This window comes from Carassius auratus, chromosome 38, assembly GCF_003368295.1.
Source record: "Carassius auratus strain Wakin chromosome 38, ASM336829v1, whole genome shotgun sequence".
Taxonomy (NCBI): domain Eukaryota; kingdom Metazoa; phylum Chordata; class Actinopteri; order Cypriniformes; family Cyprinidae; genus Carassius; species Carassius auratus.
Genome location: NC_039280.1, coordinates 10543679 through 10563267, shown reverse-complemented (window position 1 = coordinate 10563267; position 19589 = coordinate 10543679). Strand labels below are relative to the sequence as shown.

General features: G+C 35.8%; 1 protein-coding gene across 5 annotated transcripts in view; it reads left to right on the top strand.

Moving 5' to 3' along the window:
- Positions 1–18498, top strand: part of khdrbs2 (KH domain containing, RNA binding, signal transduction associated 2) — a 63938-nt gene extending 45440 nt beyond the window's left edge. Inside the window, exons 7-13 of one of the 5 annotated variants that reach the window (XR_003277771.1) lie at positions 7428–7510; positions 7623–7681; positions 10397–10480; positions 12358–12405; positions 15363–15485; positions 18059–18150; positions 18426–18498. Coding sequence is in view for 2 of the 5 variants with exons in the window: in XM_026224026.1 (XP_026079811.1) it covers positions 7428–7510; positions 7623–7681; positions 10394–10491 (240 nt within the window). In the remaining 3 variants the exon portion in view is untranslated. Of the gene's footprint in view, positions 1–7427; positions 7511–7622; positions 7682–10393; positions 11294–12357; positions 12406–15362; positions 15486–18058; positions 18151–18425 lie in introns of those variants that run through there. The other 4 variants (XR_003277770.1, XR_003277772.1, XM_026224028.1 and 1 more) reach the window with 4 other exon arrangements.
- Positions 18499–19589: the final 1091 nt, after the last annotated feature.

Below are 19589 nucleotides of genomic sequence, written 5' to 3'. Positions count from 1 at the left end.
GTCTGGGGTAGGCAGGTGGAGGAAAGAGGACTAAGAAATGAGACGTTCACTAGGAACATATTGTATAGCTTTCAAAATCTAACCTTGCCAATCCTCAACCTCTGGATTCTTACCTAGACTTTGAGAATTCCAGAATGTGCATGTATATTTGTGGAAATATATACAAGTGCTTATAAAAGTGTATGTACAGCTGTATCTTGTTTCTATATTTTATATATTAACACATAGAGATTGATCTGAATCTGAAAATTTGATCTTGCATTACTTATTCACATTTCTTTGGTAAGAATCATTTCTAAGATTCAATATTTTTCTGAATCATATTACATTTGTGTGATTAACATAACAGCAGAATAGTTATATTTCAGTAATATCAAACAATCATGTGAAAGTTTATAAATAATGAAATACTATAGTCAAATAAATGTTTTTACTGAAGTACCATAATGTATTTAACGTTTTGAATATTAAATGCAGTTATATATATATATATAAAAAAAACAATAGTCCATTTATAATATTGGGGGGAAATGGTTTATGGGTAGTTTTTGATACATGTAGATATTAAATATGTAAATATAATATGTATGTATTATTAATAAGATATTAATTAGGTTTTTCTTTTTTTGCCATGGATATTTTATCCAAACCCTTACAAATAATATGTCCTTCCACTTTTCATTAAAGAATGACAGATACTGTATAGTGTGTGTAATCAACAAGCGGCTTTGAACTTATTATTTTGAAATGTTGCAGTCAGAGATATGTGTTCAGTAAAAATAGTCTGATTTGAGTTTTTTTATATTAATTTGCCGTCTGCTTTTACACAGATTTAAACTGTCATCCAGGTTTCAGATGTATAAAATGAAAGACACATGAATATCCACTGTTGTGTGGCAGCGTTCTGCTCTTTTTGTTGGTGAGGATTTGAATCCAGTTAATCACAGCTCTTATGTATATCAGCTGAGCCGTGCCAGACTGCCTCCTCCTCTCCCTCTGAGCACAACAGCTTTACTCAAAGATCACAAGTGCTTTCTCAGAGGGCTCTTCACTCTTCTACAAACCAGTCAGACACTCCTCTATGAGCTGACGCCCCTCTTCCTCCCACAAAATAAACAGATATTTGAATGTGGCTAAGTAGAAAACTAGACGGCTGTAACATTTCAAAATAATATGTTCAAAGCTGCTTGATGATTTGTAATTTTCTAGCTTTTCTTATCCATTGGCCATTGTTTCTATGTTGTTTGATGTTAAAATACTTATTCTTATCCCAGCTTAATGTGCGGAGGGCATGTAAGCTAATTTTAGCCTGAGTATGCTGAAAAGTGTAAACACTGAGGCTCTGTGGTGTTATTCAAACATTGTTTTGTTTGATTATCCTGACCAGCCCAGCATAGAAACAGGGTCTCAGCCAATGGTGTTAATTTGGGGCGGGGCTATCTGTTTGTTTTGACCAATGGCAGACAGGGGAAATGTGTTTGAGAACAATAATTATTTTGATCCCGGACGAGCCCCCAAATTTTAAGTTCCCAATTAGGTTTAACATTTTAAGGTAAAGGTTTGAACTGTTCTCAGTTCCAGCACTCTACACAAAGTAAAGTGCCAGTAAATTTATTTACATAAATATATATACAGTGCATTCTTTAAATGTGAATTCAAAAGATTTTTATTTGTATTTTGAAGATGAAGTAAAGTTTTGCAGGCTTTGAATGACACAAGAAAAAAAAAACTGATGACAGATTTTTAATTCTGGGGTAAACTAACCCTTTAACTGCCTCACAGTTCTCTTAATATACTGTTTTAATGTGCTAACCCAATTAAAAAGCATACAGAATGCCTTCTAAGGTCACAACCAGCTCACTGTGGATAAATAAATGAAAAGGGTCAATTGCTGTGAAAGAAGCCCTTGAGTGTCTCGGATAGTATCGCAGTAAACCTCTTACACACACAATCACACACCACTTCACATGGCAAAAGCCAATTCAAGGTGCAGAATAGAATGTTGCGAAAAAGGCTTCACTCGCAGTATTTCAAAGCAAGGTTCTCACCACGGCTGTAATTGTTTTTTAACAATGGGCTCGCTTACATCGCTGACTTGACATTTCTGAGGTGAACTAATTATTGAAATGGAATTTTTCATGCAGAACTCCCTCGTTGAATAAAACAGATGTACGACATACACCTCAAAAAGAAGTTTAATAATTTCCTGCTGAAGAGATGCATGTGGAGCGCCTAGAGGCCCAGAATATTATTTCAGCTCTGCACATGAGAAGGCAGGTAAAAAACTGGGAAAAGTAGCACTTGTGCTTTTGCTGTGAAAATATCAAGGAGGGATGAGCTGCATGTTATTACCGGTTAAATTGTGTACAGTACACGCAAATATCAGCCCTTATGCTTTCTATGATCTACAGTATATTTACTGGTCTGTGATTACTGAATCAGGGAACACTGGTTACGGCTATCACAACTCCTTGTCGTGCATGAAATAACGGCTATTAAAATTTATTGCAACATGATTTGCAAATGCACAGTAGATTGCTCCGTTATAGGAATTGCTGCATCTGAAGGTTAGAAGTAATAGCCTACTTGTCTGTCATCAGCTTAGTGAATTAGTTCTTTTATTTGGGTGATTGTAAAAGTTTATGTAACAAGTAATATGTGATCCTATATTTCTACAGTGAGATATTTGGCAATAAACAGTCCTGGTTTATCACATTTCTGCTGCCACTTTCTTGGTAATGGCAAACGACTGTGCTTTCTGGCAAAGCCAGTGCTTTCTAAACTGTTATTATAGCTCTATAAATATTAATGTGGTTGTTCTTAGGTTTGTGGAAGGTGCCTCAATGATTTCCAGTGAGCTGTTATCATAAATGAATAGACATATCAATTATTTGTATTTCCAGTTTGTAAGTGGTAAGATATTTTAATTACCTGTATGTTGGGAATTCAGAATTCTGTGAGAATATTTTATTTCTTTTAGGGAAAGTCATATAAAAAAATTAAAACCTGACTCCTGGCCATAGACAATAAATTGCTTGGTTAATTTATTTGAGATATTGTTTGACTAAAGCAAAGACTGTGTAAATCTGTCCTGAAGAATGTGTGATGATTTCTCTAGATATGGAGCAACACATGGTAACTGACATATTTGCATGGAAATGTATGGAAAAACTCAGATAGCAGATGTTTTAGAAAATGAATTTATTTAATCAGATACTCATCAAATCACAAAAAAAAGCCATGCAGTTAAATTTAACATACAGGTGCATCTCAATAAATTATAATGTCGTGGAAAAGTTTATTTATTTCAGTATGTGAAACTTGTGTATTATATAATTTCAATGCAAATAGACTGAAGTAGTTTAAGTCTTTGGTTCTTTTAAATGTGATGATTTTGGCTCACATTCAACAAAAACCCTTCACAAAAAATCTTAACAAATTAGAATACTTAATAAGACCATAAGACCATTTTTAGTGAATTGTTGGCCTTCTGGAAAGTATGTTCATTAACTGTACATGTACTCAATACTTGGTAGGGGCTCCTTTTGCTTTAATTACTTCTTTAATTCAGCGTGGCATGGAGGTGATCTGTTTGTGGCACTGCTGAGGTGGTATGGAAGCCAAGGTTTCTTTGACAGTGGCCTTTAGCTCATCTGCCTTTTTTGGTCTCTTGTTTCTCATTTTCCTCTTGACAATACCCCAATAGATTCTCCATGGGGTTCAGCTCTGGTTCAGCTCTGGAGTTTGCTGGCCAGTCAAGCACGCCAACACCATGGTCATTTAACCAACTTTTGGTGCTTTTGGCAGTGTGGGCAGGTGACAAATCCTGCTGGAAAATGAAATCAGCATCTTCAAAAAGCTGGTCAGCAGAAGGAAGCATGAAGTGCTCTAAAATTTCTTGGTAAACGGATGAAGTGACTTTTTTCAAAAAACACAAGGGACCAACAACAGATGACATTGCACTCCAAATCATCACAGACTGTGGAAACTTAACACTGGACTTCAAGCAACTTGGGCTATGAGCTTCTCCACTCTTCCTCCAGACTCTAGGACCTTGGTTTCCAAATGAAATACAAAACTTGCTATCATCTGAAGAGAGGAATTTAGATCACTGGGCAAGAGTCCAGTTCTTCTTCTCCTTAGCACAGGTAAGATGCCTCTGACGTTGTCTGTAGTTCAGGAGTGGCTTAACAAGAGGAATACGACAACTGTAGCCAAATTTCTTGACACGTCTGTGTGCCTTGACCTCAGCCTCAGTCCACTCCTTGTGAAGTTCACTCAAATTCTTGAATCAATTTTGCTTGACAATCCTCATAAGGCTGTGGTTCTCTCGGTTGGTTGTGCATCTTTTTCTTCCACACTTTTTCCTTCCGCTCAACTTTCTGTTAATATGCTTGGATACAGCACTCTGTGAACAGCCAGCTTCTTTGGCAATGAATGTTTGTGTTTTACCCTCCTTGTGAAGGGTGTCAATGATTGTCATCTGGACAACTTTCAGATCAGCAGTCTTCCCCATGACTGTGTAGCCTGGTGAACCAAACTGAGAGACCAGTTTGAAGGCTCAGGAAACCTTTGCAGGTGTTTTGAGTTGATTGGCTGATGGCATGTCACTATATTCTAATTTGTTGAGATAGTGATTTGGTGGTATTTTGTGTGAGCCAAAATCATCACAATAAAAGAACCAAAGACTTAAACTACTTCAGTCTGTGTGCACTGAATTTATTTAATAGACAAGTTTCACAATTTGAGTTTGATTTTTCCACGACATTCTAATTTATTTAGATGCACCTGTATATCAACATAATAGTTATTTTACAAAGAATTTCCGATACCAGGATGACTAAATTCCACTTACACTCATGATTATGATATATTTCATATATAGTGCTATATAAATATTGTTATGTATTAACAACTAAATAGATATATGGCCTGTTGGATGTCAGTATTGTCAGACTGCTCCATCCTGTCTGGCCTTAGGTCCATGTTTGCTCATACTTCAAACTGAAAATATTAGCCCTGAAAAATTGGTTAAGAAACAAGTAGTAGACAAAGACGCTTCAGTAAGCAGAGGGAATCACAGACAAAAAGCATTTTCAACCATTCATTTCCCTTTGCTGCTCTCCAGTGAGGAATCATATTCCGTTGCAGTCCCACACAGAGATCAGTCACTGTCAGGAGGTGTTGGTGGTTGTCAATTGATAATGAAGCAGAGTACTGAAGACCTTTGGCTGTCTGCTGTATTAATTACTCTTGCAGTGCTCTCTACCACTTGATTTATTTCCTGTTAGCTTGCTCAATAGGACCAGAGTTAATTGCTCTTTCAAATGAGTGTTGAAATGCAATGATCAAGCACCATTAACTAGAGCTTGCTCGAATTATGCGCAGTGGCTTGTAAGTGCATGTTAAAGTCAAAAAGCTCAGACACAAGGACCTCTTAAATATAACAGTTTGTTATTATACTAAGTAATATCCTGGCCACATAGTGTTTGCATAGATGCCCAAGACCTCTGCATACTATAAAGTACTAAATATTTTCATAAAGATGTTTGAATGTGTTTTCATGTGTTCCTATTGTAGAATGTCTTGCTTCTAACTCTGTGACGTATAGGAATAGACGTTAGTTAGAGTAGAGCCATATTTAATTTGTTACAGGAAAACAAGGCTGTACAGTGCATTCAGTGATTTGTACTGTGCCTGATGGTCAAATATGTGATCTAATTGAATTATTTAGAGAAACAGCCACTTTAAAATGCTACGGAGAAAGTTGAACAGTACCTAAAAAGCCAAATAAACTAAAAAGACTAATGAAAAGAGGAGAAAACAGTCTTAAACCAGCATTATCATATATTGAAATCTTTTCATTAAAACTACTAATGACCACCTTTACTACAATTTATCACGTTTTATTGTAATCTTATTTATTGTGTAAAATTTAGTCGAACTTGTTGTAGAATTTATATTAGATGATCTGTTGAGAATAACTTTTTCCCTGTACATTTTTATTACAACTGTGGTATATTCTAGCTATTGGTTCTTAAAGTGCAGGCGATTGTTTTTTTTTTATAACAAATGCTTTGATGATAAATTTTTAGCTGAACTATTCTGTTCATACCTTAAATGTCATAGCAGACAAAAAGGACACATCTTCATATTCGCAAATGTTAAAATGAAAGCTACTCCTTCCGTTCTTGATGAAATGACCCTATTAAATGGGTAGGTCAGTCACTACCTCTCACTGTTCGACCAAAATGTATTTCCTTAGAGTGCAGGTGGTATTAGAGTGATTGACATTTTCTGAAACATGCCATTAATAGTAAAACATGCTGCTGCTTCTATACGCTGCTGCTTAAGATATGCATAGAACTCTATCAAGAGGACATGTTAACAAACCAGTCAATTAGTGGGAGAGGACAGAAGCCTGACCCTGTTAGCATGAGGACAGACTAATAGAAGGAAACTTGTGTGTTAGATCTCCTGAACAACTTAATCCCCATAATCCGTAACTTTAATTTAGCCTAATCCTTCATCATACTCATAAAACCTGACTGTTGTGCAGAATTTTAATGTAAAGGGAATAGAAAGGGTCAAAACAGCTTACCCAGGTTTTTCGGACAGATTAGGCTTCATAAAAAAGGGAAGTTCTTTCAGTTAGTCTGTCTGAACAACGAATAGAAACACCATACTTGATGTTATAAATTTGTTTTTGTGAATTATTTGGAGTTTATCCAATAGTGAGTTGTTTTAATCAATCCAAAATTGTGTATTTAGGACGAAGATTAATTTTCATCTTATGATGTTTGTCTTTTACAGACCAAAACGTCTGATTGTTGGGGTGTATCTTACAGACACAAACAAATTTTAATAGTCAACATTTTGTTTATGCAAAACAGAATGTCACATTCAGATACTTTTTTCCCAAAAGATTCACATGTGCTGCTGCATTTCCATTAGGCCAATATAGAAATCCAGACATTAAATATCACAACTGCATAGTAAAATATGTGCTTCATATTCAGTATGTGCATTGTTAAAAGAATAATTTTTTTCAATATCAATCAAAGCTTAAAAAAAAGAAAGAGTAAGAAAAGGTGTATGGATGACATAAGTCATGTAGGATCTCCTGAACATCTAATCATGACGTTTTAATCTGTTTATTGTTTCTATTGTCTGTAATACTTGATCGACCACTTGTCTTCAAACATGGCAAATGAGACAATTGTTGCTCATTGATCAATATTTTCTGTTGGACATGATTCAGCTCCGCCAGTCCTCCACTCTGGGAGTATATTTACTAGAGAAATCCTATTGCGGTGTAATTAAACATTGATTTTTCAACCCTAAACAATTAAACTGCTGCTTTGAGACAGATTCAGTCCTCTAGCATCGCCCTCTGTGATTATTCTTTTGTGTGTCTGTGATTTCAGGGATATGATGATGGGTATGATGGGGAATATGATGACCAGAGTTATGAGGGCTATGATGACAACTACAGCAACCAGTCGAAAAGGTGCTCATTCATTTTTAAAAGACATTTTGTCACAACATGAGCTAATTAATGCTTAACTTTGACTCTAAGCATCTGTCAAAATGTCTCATAAGAATTCTTTTCCCTCCCACAGTGTCTCGGAATATTATGAATATGGACACGGTAATAATGATGAAGCCTACAACAATTATGGTAAGCATCTGATCTACAGTTCTTCTTATCAAACAACATAACTTTTCATAACTTTTCTTTTAGCTTACTAGGAAACTATTAGGATTTTAGGTCGTCTGTTTTGAATGGTGCACCACAAACAGAAACATCCTCTTGCATAGCAGTAGTTTGCAAAGCAGGCGGGCTGAAACTCAGTCATGGCACATTGCCCACACCAGTGAGAAACCTTTTTGCCTCATTCATTTTCCATATTGCTGTTAAATGTTTCAGAGCTAAAGGTAAGGAAAAACACCTAGCGGCATTTGCCAGTTGTTAAATCACAGAGGCCCAGGGCACAGCAGCTGCCATCTTACCTTACTAGTCTGCTTCAGGGCTGGGTTTTAAGATGCACTTGAAATCGTGGACTTGAGCCAGTAGAGAGCTGGAGGCATTGCTGAGGCCCACCAACAGAGTTAGAATGGCCTTTCAGCCATTACTTTGGCTTTTGAATATGTGCCCTCTGTGGATTACATGTGATGCAGTATTCCCTCTGTTCTTAGAGTGGATTGTTGTTTTCCTCTGATGCCAGTTTCCCATTGTATACGTGCCTGCTCATTCATTTTGCATTGCTGCAAATTGTGCAGTGGAGTGTCAAAGTGTTGACATGAATGATTTGATGTTTTGCCACTTCTTGGCTTATAACCGAAATTGTATTGTGTTAGGAAAGGTTTTACCCACTCCACCTCAGAGTAAAAGCAAAAACAAAAGAGTAATTGAGACTCTGTATCTCACAATAGCGAATTTTCTGACCTCCTGTTGCATAAAGTGTCTTTAAAGGTGCAATAGGTGAAAGGTGCAACATATTTTACATGTCTTGCTTAGTTAACACACCCAATTCAGGCTACGTGAATGAACTGTGTTCCAATCAATATGATCCCTACAACATGCTCATTGCTCCCTACTCCCTGAGGAAGGGTTTACTTCACTTCGGAACATGGACTGGAATTGGGAACCTATTGGCTGAAGTAGCCTATTGTAGTATGTTGTGTCTGGTATTCTGGTCTGTGAGCATAAATGCGTTCAGGTGACGTGGCTTTGGGTGGCGATTGCAGGGAGGGTGGGATGTTCGCTTTCAGTGCTATCAGGCTAATGTTAGCATTTTCCAAGATCTCATATTGCACCTTTAAATTTCACAGTTGCAGCTTTGTTTCTCACAGCTCTTTGGTTAAAATATGATTATTAATTTAACTACACTTGTTACTTCACTACACTTTCAGATAAGAACAAAATTCAAACTGAAGTGAGCTGGATAATGACACTTTTTGCAAAAAAACTTTGCAACAATGACCCTTTTATTAAACTGAATTGAAACAATTTTAAACTTGTAGAGAACCTAATGGAGCATTGTAAATAGAGCTGAATAATTTCATTATTAGGTTCATAATTGGTCAACATGATAAAGTCAATTCACATTTATTTATATAGTGCTTTATCCAACTGTTTCAAAGCAGCAAGAAAATAAATAATACATTTTAATACATTTTCGTAATTGCAACTTTCTTTGCAATGTCTTTATTGTAATGTATTAATCTCACATTGTGACAATTTCTAACAGTGTGACTTTATTTTTCAAAATTTGACTTTATGCCTCACAATTGTGTGAAATTATTTCTTGCAATGTAACTGTATGATCATTTTGACTTTATTTCTTGTAATGTGACTTTATATCTTACAGTTGTGACTATTTGGCAGTGTGACTTCATACAATTGACTATTTTTCATAATTGTGACTGTCTCACAATTTTGACTTTATTTCTCACAATAGTGAAATTTTGTCGCAATGTGACAACACAATTGTGACTTAATTTGTTGTAACTGTCACTGTATCTCACAATTTTATGACTTAATACAGTATTTGACTGTATCTTGCGAATCAATCTTTATTTTTTACTATTTGAACATTTGATATCACAATTGTGAATTTATTTCTAGTAATAATTTTTTCTTTTCTTATTTTTATCTCAGTTGTATTTTTACTCAGAGGTGGAAACAGACTTCAATATGATTGCAATGAGCAGCGATTTTCACATTGAGGAAGAACTTAGGGGAAAAGCTATTAAAAAGAATGTGAGTGCGGGAGTGCTGTTTGTGCGGTAGTGATCATTACACAGTATACCAGAATAAAAGGGATTTTGTCACGATGTATAATGGTTTTTCCTCCTTTCTCTGTGAAATGGTAGTTAGCAACAATGAAGGTTAAGGTTCTTTGCCCTGAAGGCGCGCTGATTGTTTCCTCAATGGCCCAACGATCACACTCAGAGAACCTAATGGAGCATCGGCTCCCAACACATACTGTATTTAAATGACAGCAGGGTCATACTGTGAGCTCAGCCATGAGTTCATGCCTCATCTGCTCTGCCTTTGGTAACTGATAATTAGGGCAATGTGACATTGTATATTTCTCAAATCTACGATAATGTACTAAGGCGAACACGCAGTGCCCTAGATGGGATGGAGGAATGGTGCTCTAAATGGATTTATTGAAATGCATGTGTAAGATGATCAGCTGGTGCTCAGTGTATAATTTTGTAATGTTTAGAACAAAAAAGCATTAAAAATCATGATAGCATTGTATTTCACCCATTTAAAGAGGCTCCTCTCCTTTGTAACATCTACACTCACTTTTGTTAAATTCCATTTTTCTCTGAGATAAATTAAGTTATTTTTCCCCCTTTTTAATCGTTCCACTTTTAGCAGAAGAGGACTGGATATCATCGCGGCCCAACCTCAAAGCTCCAGCATCAAGACTTACTCGAGGGGGCTACAGAGATCACCCCTATGGTAGATATTAAAGGTGCTCCAGATCATGTGACCTCCATACAATGTCAACCTTATTTACTAAATAATCAAAAATGGGATTTTTAAGTGATAGGTCAGTCATGTTTTTAAAGTCACACTAACCTTGGGGGGAGGTGGGGGGGGGGCGGTAAAATGGTACCCTTTTCTTATCTGTAACTGTTGACTTCTTTGTATGATACCTTATGAGCATTAATTCTGGCCAGGATTTGGCAGTGTACTTTTGTCATTGAATGCTCCTTCCTTTAGTTTTCCATTGTTTGTCCCCCAAATGTAAAGCATGGAATTAGCCACACATTATGCTTCCCTGACTTCGGGAACCTTTGCATTAAGGCAGAAATGTATGAGGAGAGACTCATTTTGTACACAACATCTTTCGTAATACTTCTTGATTTGATGATGGTAAATACTGAGTTTGTACATTTAATTTTGATATCAGTATTGGGTTTGAAAGCAATTGGCTATGTATTTAGCCACATCCAAGTGCTTTGCTTTGTGTGTAGCTTGTATTTGTACATAAAAATGTAATAAAAAGGATGTAAAGCGCCTTGTGCAAGCTTCTCTAAATAGGTGATCATAATTGTTAAAGTTGTGTTGCTATAATCTGTTAATAAAGATGAGATCCTTTTTGTAAAATTAGATATGTAGGTACTTACTTGTCTTTAGTACTAAATGACTGTATGACCTGAGGAAATTGATAATGTTTTTTTTTTTTTATAGATATCTATTTAACAAAGAAAAGCCACAAAAAGGAACCGTAGAGACGTTGTCAAGTCATTTTGTGTAATAATAGATAAGCCTCACTAATAGAAATAAACTTTGTTAAATAATTTTTAACATTAGCTCTAAATTGTTCATTGACTCATGATTAGTCATTTAAATGTTTAACATGTTAATGGAAATCAACTGTTTAGACCAATAAATTGAATCTTTTTTAACACACTCTTTAAGCTTCAGCTTATTAAACAATAAGTCGGACTGACTTGTCTGCGCTAACGTGACTCTGAGAATGATATGGAGATTCAGGAGGTAAGAACGTCCCCATATTCCAATAAGATGTTCTAAGTGCCTTCAGCCTTTGGTGTTAACCACTGTAGCCAAAGTTTCATCACTCGCAGAAGTGAATGGGATCCAGTTAAAATGCTTTATCTGTGCTACCTACAGTACATTTTCCTCTTTTGCTATTTATGTTAATGAACATCAGAAGGCTGAATCTGTGTTGTAATACCAATGCTTTTAAATATCAGCACTATTGAAGGCCCCATAGAGACCTGAACTCTTTTTTGTGACTATTAGAACTGAATGCTGACGCGTATTAAGACTTCGAAAGGATGACTAAACGTTAAGCAGGTAACCCTAATAATAACTCTAATGTTGCGAATGCCAGTCATAAATTAAGTTATTTATACTTCAAAAAGTAAACCTGCCCTCACTAACCCCAAATAAATGCCTCGGCCCTCTAAATCCGCTAATAAATTAACTAGTGACATCAAAAAAGACTTACTAACACATAAGAAAAAAACAAAACAATCAACAATCCATCTTTTAAAAGAAGCTTAAACTGATCTTTAATACCTGACCAGCTAAACTAAGCTTTTTAACCAGACACGCAGAAAAAGATGGTTGCTCTCAAATCACATTCTGCTCTGACAGCTTTTGTCCAGCCCCACAAATTGGTTTACTTTTTTGATAGTAACATATGCTTTGTCAAACTGTTTTCAATCCATCTGTTATTTGTGCATGCAAGTGTAGGTTTGTTTTGACTTGTAGTCTCACTCATTGTCTCTTCTTACTTCATTTTGTGTATTATACTAATAACATCTCGAAATCTATATCCTAAATTTGATTTATCCCTCCAACAGGTACCAGTCTCTCTGTGAGCGGCGATGCAGTGGATTGAGTCAGACTGGGTAAGTTGCAAAAGTGTCTCTGAACATGATAACAAATGCATTCCAATGTAGTTTAGGTGTATATTTGCCGGGGTTTATTATGTCTTCCATACATCCATTAATTTGGGAACACTCTCATTCAGCATAAATCTGTCATGCTAAATCAGAAAAACCCAGTATATATCTATATTTACCACAGAGGTGTCTTAGAGCGAGGCAGCACAATAAAGCAAACAATTCTACTTCAAGCTGAGGAGCATGTTCTAATGTTTTCTTGTGACAGAACAATTAATAAACCATTTAACAAGCAACACAAACATCCTATTGGGTCATAGCTTGAAGACAGAAACCCACTCAGTATGATATAGACTTATGACATTACGCACAGATTAATTGCACCACTAAAATATTAAGGAGTTATTGTATGACCTCGAGTGAAATGTGGCCGTCAGGAACAAAGCTTTGAACATTTGGGTAATTAACATTTTTTTTTGTATTAAAAATGCTGCAGGAGATCCCTGCATGTGAACAGCAACAAGAGACAAAAACACAATATTCTCTGTTTGGTATATTTTTTCCAAGGTTAAGGCAATTATGCGCAACAGAAACAAGGAAAACATTTGTTAAATCAATTAACACAACACTTTCAATATCGATATAAGCATTTTTAATGTGCGGGTCTTCCAAAAAAACATATATTAGTCATTCTATTAATTTTGATCACCGTCACATTATTTTGGTTCTCTTGATGGATGGAAGTCTTTTGTAGAGGTCAGCCATGTTTTATAGTCTAATTAAGGACAAGACAGGGGCATGCTCAAACAGATGCATTTCTTCACACAGAAAACCATTTGTAAGCCAACAATGGATGATTAAATCACTGATGCTTATCAGATGGCTTATTTGAGAATGGAACGGTAATAGGAACGGAAACAATGGCGGAGATGTTTTAGTCGCGTTAACACTGCTGTGACTTTCGATCGTTAATGGTCTGCATGAAATAAGTCTTCAACTGTTATATTACATTTGTGTAAAATAGTATGCAATTAAATGTAATGAAAAAGGTATTATTCATTATTTAAATCATTTTTATGGTATTGTGATTTGTGTGATGTTGAATGGCTTTAGGCTTGCTAATTAAAATGGGCATTGTCTTCTAATCAGTGGCACACAGGTGGCGATTTCGCTATTTCACAGTAGTGCCTTCGGCATGAACATGTCAGCAGAGGATTCTGAAGCTTGGATGTATATCTCATTTGTCTTTATACAGTCTTCCATGGTGAAAGAGAGTGCATGAGGTCTGATATTTTTAATGCAAACGTGAAGGTGGTTTAAAATCATTTTATGACTGATCTCACATGTGCTGTGAATTAATGAGACTCATTAGTAACAAGCAACTGGACTTTTTAGGCTGTTAAATCTGGTCTTGTGTGATTCACAATGAATTTTCATTTTGCTAATTTTTTCTGTGGTAAGAAAGAATACATTTATGACAATAACAGATTAATGCAAGATGCTTTCTGTTGGGTATCTGTAATTCACACACAAGACATTGTCAAATACTTATGGAGTTTCCATCACGGTTGAAAATCACTGTTGTTTTCTATGACAGAGTTGGTCATCACATAGAGAGCAAGAGACAGAGACCGAGAGTCACTGGAACAAATGGGCTTTAGAATCGTCATCACTTTGCTTTCCCATAGTATGAATTTTTTGTTTGTATATAAAAAAAATAAAAAATAAATACAGTTGTGGCCCAAACTGAAATTTTTATGATATTAAAAACAAAACAAAGACACAATAACAAAAATAAAATAAAAAATACCTTCCTTAGCTACTGACAATTTTGCTTTTATATATATTAAGATAAGTTGCATTTGATTAATATCTACAGAGTAATATCAGCGCATCAGCTAAAACTAAATAAAAGGTGACAAATATAAGGAATATTAGCATTAATTAAAATTAGATATAAAAAATTTAACCAGCTCTAAACAAGAATGAATGTTAAAATGATTCTGTTAGGCAGCATGGTGCTTGAACACATTATGTGCTGGTCCTGTAATTCATTTCCTTTGGGTTTAACAGCAGGAGAGCTGACAAACAAATGTTAAGGACACAAAGCTCTTAACAAAAAGAAAAATCGACAAGCTCCAATTTCTTAGCCACATTCAGACTTTGGAAATGTGGGTTGATGTGTCTGTTGGTCTTTTCATCTTTTAAAGTGTGGTCTTATTTTATTTTATACTCCTGTGATATTGATATACCACAATGTAGTGCCTCAGTTAAAGCCATTGTATGGGAATTAACAGACTTTTATGACTCGGGTTTAAAATAGTGTGTGAGCCTCCAGCCTATAGCCTCTTCAGAGGATCTTTCAGGAATGAACATGGATAATGGAAAGAGCCCAGTTAATCCAGCATCCATTACTTTTCCATAATCAATAATCAGTGCAGACGATGTAGAGGTTTGAAAATAAATCCACTAAATTCTTTTAAATGCTTTTAGCTTTTATTTAAGCCTGAGAATGTAATGTGAGATGTAATCATTACCTACCTTAAGCCTTCGGACAGTCAGCATGGAGGAGAGTGAAAGAAGATACAGCTTTTTCTTCAGTAGATCATGAATCATAAGCGGTGCATAAAAATCTTTAACAAACAAAACAGCCAAAACAAATGCATGATGTGGTTTGAGGCAAAGAGACGTGTCAGGCTATTAATTCTTCAACTAATAACAGCATGTCAGACTGTGGTCATATTCATGTTATTTCATCTATCTCCAGGCAAGATTTTAGACACACATATTATCTCTGAGGAGGGTATGACTATATCATCAGCAGTTCTCTGACACTAAGTCCTCCCACATATCCAGCTCTATCTTTGCCTTTTATGCTGCCAAGAGTAGGATATCCCTTCCCAGCCTCTCCTTAAATATTCCGTTTGTTTAACCTGAGTAACATCTCTTCCCTACCGTTGCAGGCCTTCTGCAGTCGATATGTGGAGCATACTGATAAAAACCAATCAGTGAGAAGTGAGGGGGCTCCGTCTCATTTGGCTGAGGAAGTGCTTATAAACAGTCTGTGCACAGACGCTGTATGCCAGGTGAGTAGCGTGTTTGAAAACATTGAAAGCGTAACCGCAGCACTTCAACATCCAATTACAGAAGCCACACTTCCTTGAGAGCATAGTTGCAATTTCTTGTTACATATAGAGTATCGTGTATACCTGCCTCATACAAGTGTACAGAAAGCGTAGTGAAGATATATTATTATGCATACCGTATATTACTTATAATAACAGTATATCAGATTATCCAACAGTGAAGTGTCGTTAACTCCAAGGATGAAAACTATTGTGATAACTATAAGAATAAAGTTTTAATAATTGTTGTAATTTTGTGATCACCGCTACAACAATAATGACACAGGGGAACAATATTGGTGAAATATCTTTCAGAACTATTCTTTTTGCACCTGATGAATAATGAAAAACGTTGACAGCCAATCAGAATCCACCTGAACTTAAAGAGCTCAAGCATTTAAAGAGGCAGACAACATAACAGCAGCGCACTTAAAATTATTATTGTGTATTATTCTTATCTTTACAGTTATGGTTCTTGGTGTTCAAACCGAGAACAATAACTATATAGATAACTACAGTATCCACAGTAACGTCTGTTGTTCTGTATGCGTGCCACAGTGTCTGCCCCTTTAAATGCTCAATCTTGTCAATGTTTCGTGGATTCTGATTGGCTGTCAATGTTTTTATTGTTCATCAGCTGAAGATTAAAACAATTCTAAAATTATATCATTCCTCCATGTTGTTATCATTCTAGACTAAGTCTCATAGATAATGAAATGCTATACTTATCCCTATAGTTATTGTCCTTGGTGTGAACAAACCTTTAGTTCTTTTCCTCAAATTTGATTGGCTGAGCAGCATTCCATAAGAGCCAGGTTTTTTTTTACCCTTAGTAGCACTCTGCTTTTGTTCTGCCATGTTTGCGTGTTTCAGATGGATTCATCCATTAGTGCATCATTTAGTCATTTACTTAATTGATTTGTTCAAAACCACAGAAATGAAACGCAATTGCTTCAATTGTAACTATTTTAGTTATATATTCACAAAGTAACTGACAATATTGGGTGCAAATCTTAAATATTGAACTGTTGAAAAATATTACACTTGCATTCATTCTTTTGGTCTCAAATATCAGCACAACCCACAGCCATATCGCAGCTTTGCTTCAAAACCATGACGCTTTTGATCGTGTGATAATCAAATATTCAATTCAGCATGCGAGACACAATATAATTATCCTTTAGTTTTTAATGAATCTCAATTAGCAGTAGTCCCACTCTTCTCATTATGGAGAACTTTCCTCTTCATTTAATAAGCACTCCATACACTTTAAGAAGACATGCATTTGTGACTTATCCTGTCTCTTCTAGTGAAAATCACACTCCTGTAGTCCCTCCAGCCATGTTTGCATATCATCTGTTTATTTTTGGTGTTCGACTGATTAGTATTATGATGTTATAATGGATTCCACAATTATTGGTGCTGTTTTGGCAGACACATTGCACTAAGCCATTCTCATGCTGAGCTTCTAACTGTGTGAGCCAGGGCACACATTCCCAGAGTGCCTAGCGTCTGTTTGTGAATGCAGAGTGCAGCGAGCCTTGCTGTTTTCACCTGTTTTCATGTAATCAGTTTACCACTCGCCCATCTCTTCATCTGTTTAATTCTTCGCAAATTACAGCTGTTTTAGGAAGTTAATTGTTCTGCTGTGATTCAAGGACATTTGAAAACAAGACAATAAGTGATTCATTTAAAACTTGTGAAATCTTTGTGGAAAATGACTCCTAAACAAGGAGGTCATGGAGAAATCTTTCCATTAGCGTTGCCATTCATGTGCTGTGCGAAGTACATGGGATAAACTGTCTACTGTATGTTGCTTCCAACTTTATATCAGAATGTAAAACTCATTTTGGCTTTCAATGGAGAAAGAATTTTTATATCTTCATAATACCCTCCCACTAGTTAGCCCTAAAATGATAACCAGCCAAACCTTGACAAACCTTGATAAAATGCTCCACTGCTCATAATGCATAGTACTAATTGTAGTAATAGTTTGTATTTATAATTGCATATACAGTATGATTCACTCTAACAAATTTGATTTATACTCATGCTAGCTTTTTTTTTTCTTTTTTTTTTTTTGCTATGCACCAAAAGCGGTGAAGATTATGTTATGATTGAAGAGTCAATTAATGCAGTCAGACTGAAAAATTCAGAGGTTTGACAGTGATACAATGACACCATCTGCTTGCAGGAGTGCACTTGCGCTCTCTTATTCTCTGCCATTATGGTAACACTACACACTTGGCAAGTCGACTGAGGGATTTGTTCTGGAAACCAAAGATAATTGCAGGGCTACAGACAACAGCATCCAACTGACAGATGCTTGTCAATGTAACTGCGTCTCGAGGTCACTGCCAACGTTGTTTGAGATGCGTTTCAGCCTAAAGTTTATGAGCTGTCTTACTTGTGTATGATAATGTTCTTGTATTGGCAGATGTTGGTGGAAAAGCATAAAATTGCACCAGAATTAATGGCGTGAAGAATCAACACACACACAAAAAATTCTCCTTTTTTTTTTCTTTCCCCACCAGTGTTGAACTTCTCATTTCCATGGATCTGAATAGAGCTGATCTTGACTGAACATCACTGCAGGGCAGAGATGACCACTGCGTATCAATCTTGTGTAAGTCACTGTAAAGTCACACTTGGTTTGTGACAGATGGGAAAGGACTGCATGAGAGAGCTTTTAGATACTGCAGTATAATGAAATAAAAAACACAGGTTGATCACATCAGAAATAAAAAATAAATAAATGGTGCTTACCGGCTGGTATGTATTGATGTAGAATATAGAGTCCTGTAATATAATCCTATTTTTCTTAGTCGAAAATATACATTTTTGAGAATTTGTCTTTGGAGTGACACTAAGTTAAGATGCATGTTTTTATTGTCTTTTCAGCTTAATGAAATCTGAACACTGTCTTATGAAATGGACTTCACCCTGGATTGGCTCACTCAGACCACGTAGAAGGTCCAAGAAGATACTTTCAAGTTGTAGCACATCCAGTTAGAATACTTTAAAGATCCATAAATTCAATATGGCATTATGGTGTTAAGATCAATATAGCAACATAAGGCATGCCACATATTGTGGTATAATTTGAGGCTATGTTGATCCTTACATTGTTTTAGGTTTAAATCCTTTCTCAAGCACGGTGCTATGCTGTAAGGTCTTGCATTTTTTTGCTCATATATCCTCTTTTCACTTAATCTTTTTTATCCCACAGGACAAAAAAAGGGACATAATTGGATTAAATGGTTGTTGAAGATGGAGTATATTTTGTCTAAGTACGTCATCTACGCTGTCACCTCAATGACAGCTAAATGAGAAGGTTTAACATGGTGCATTAAATCTTGAAAGATATAAAACCACGTATAGCTAAATACTTATATCTTCATGCAACACAAACGGTTTTCCTGTATTTTGGGGTTATGGAAGCAGCTTTGTTTCTCTGCTTTCTGCCACAGTGTCACCTGTGAGCTTATGACTCAGTTTGCTGTTTGAGCCTGTGTTTTCAAAGTCTGAGGCTTCAAAAGTTATTTACCATGTAAACAATACATATAGTAAGTGAAATTCACACAAAGGTTTCTCTTCATTGAAATGTTGTATGTAATCAAAATCCAGTGCATAAATCTACACATATTCTCATTAATGCTTTGAGTTATCCTCAGCTGAATGTGTTTTGAGCTTTTTCTCCTTGCAGTGGGAATTTCAAAACATCCAATCATGGTTTTTTTAAGTGGCATTTTAACACCGTCTAAGTGCCCTTGAGGTTATCAACACAGCTCAGACCGAATTTTTAAATTCAATTTCCTTATGACTGTACAAATGAAACAGCATCTTTCTGGAGAATGTGAAAAGCTTGAAAGACTAAACGTATATACCTCAAAGCAATCAACAGTTTGTACAAAATGGTTTTTCAAATTGAGTTTGCACACATCTCGACTAAAACAGTACAAATAACATTTAAGAACATTTTATTTCTAGTCATAAGTCTTTTATATCTGACTCCAGTATTAAACCAGTTTACTGCCAATTTCACTCAGCAGTTGTCAGAGAATC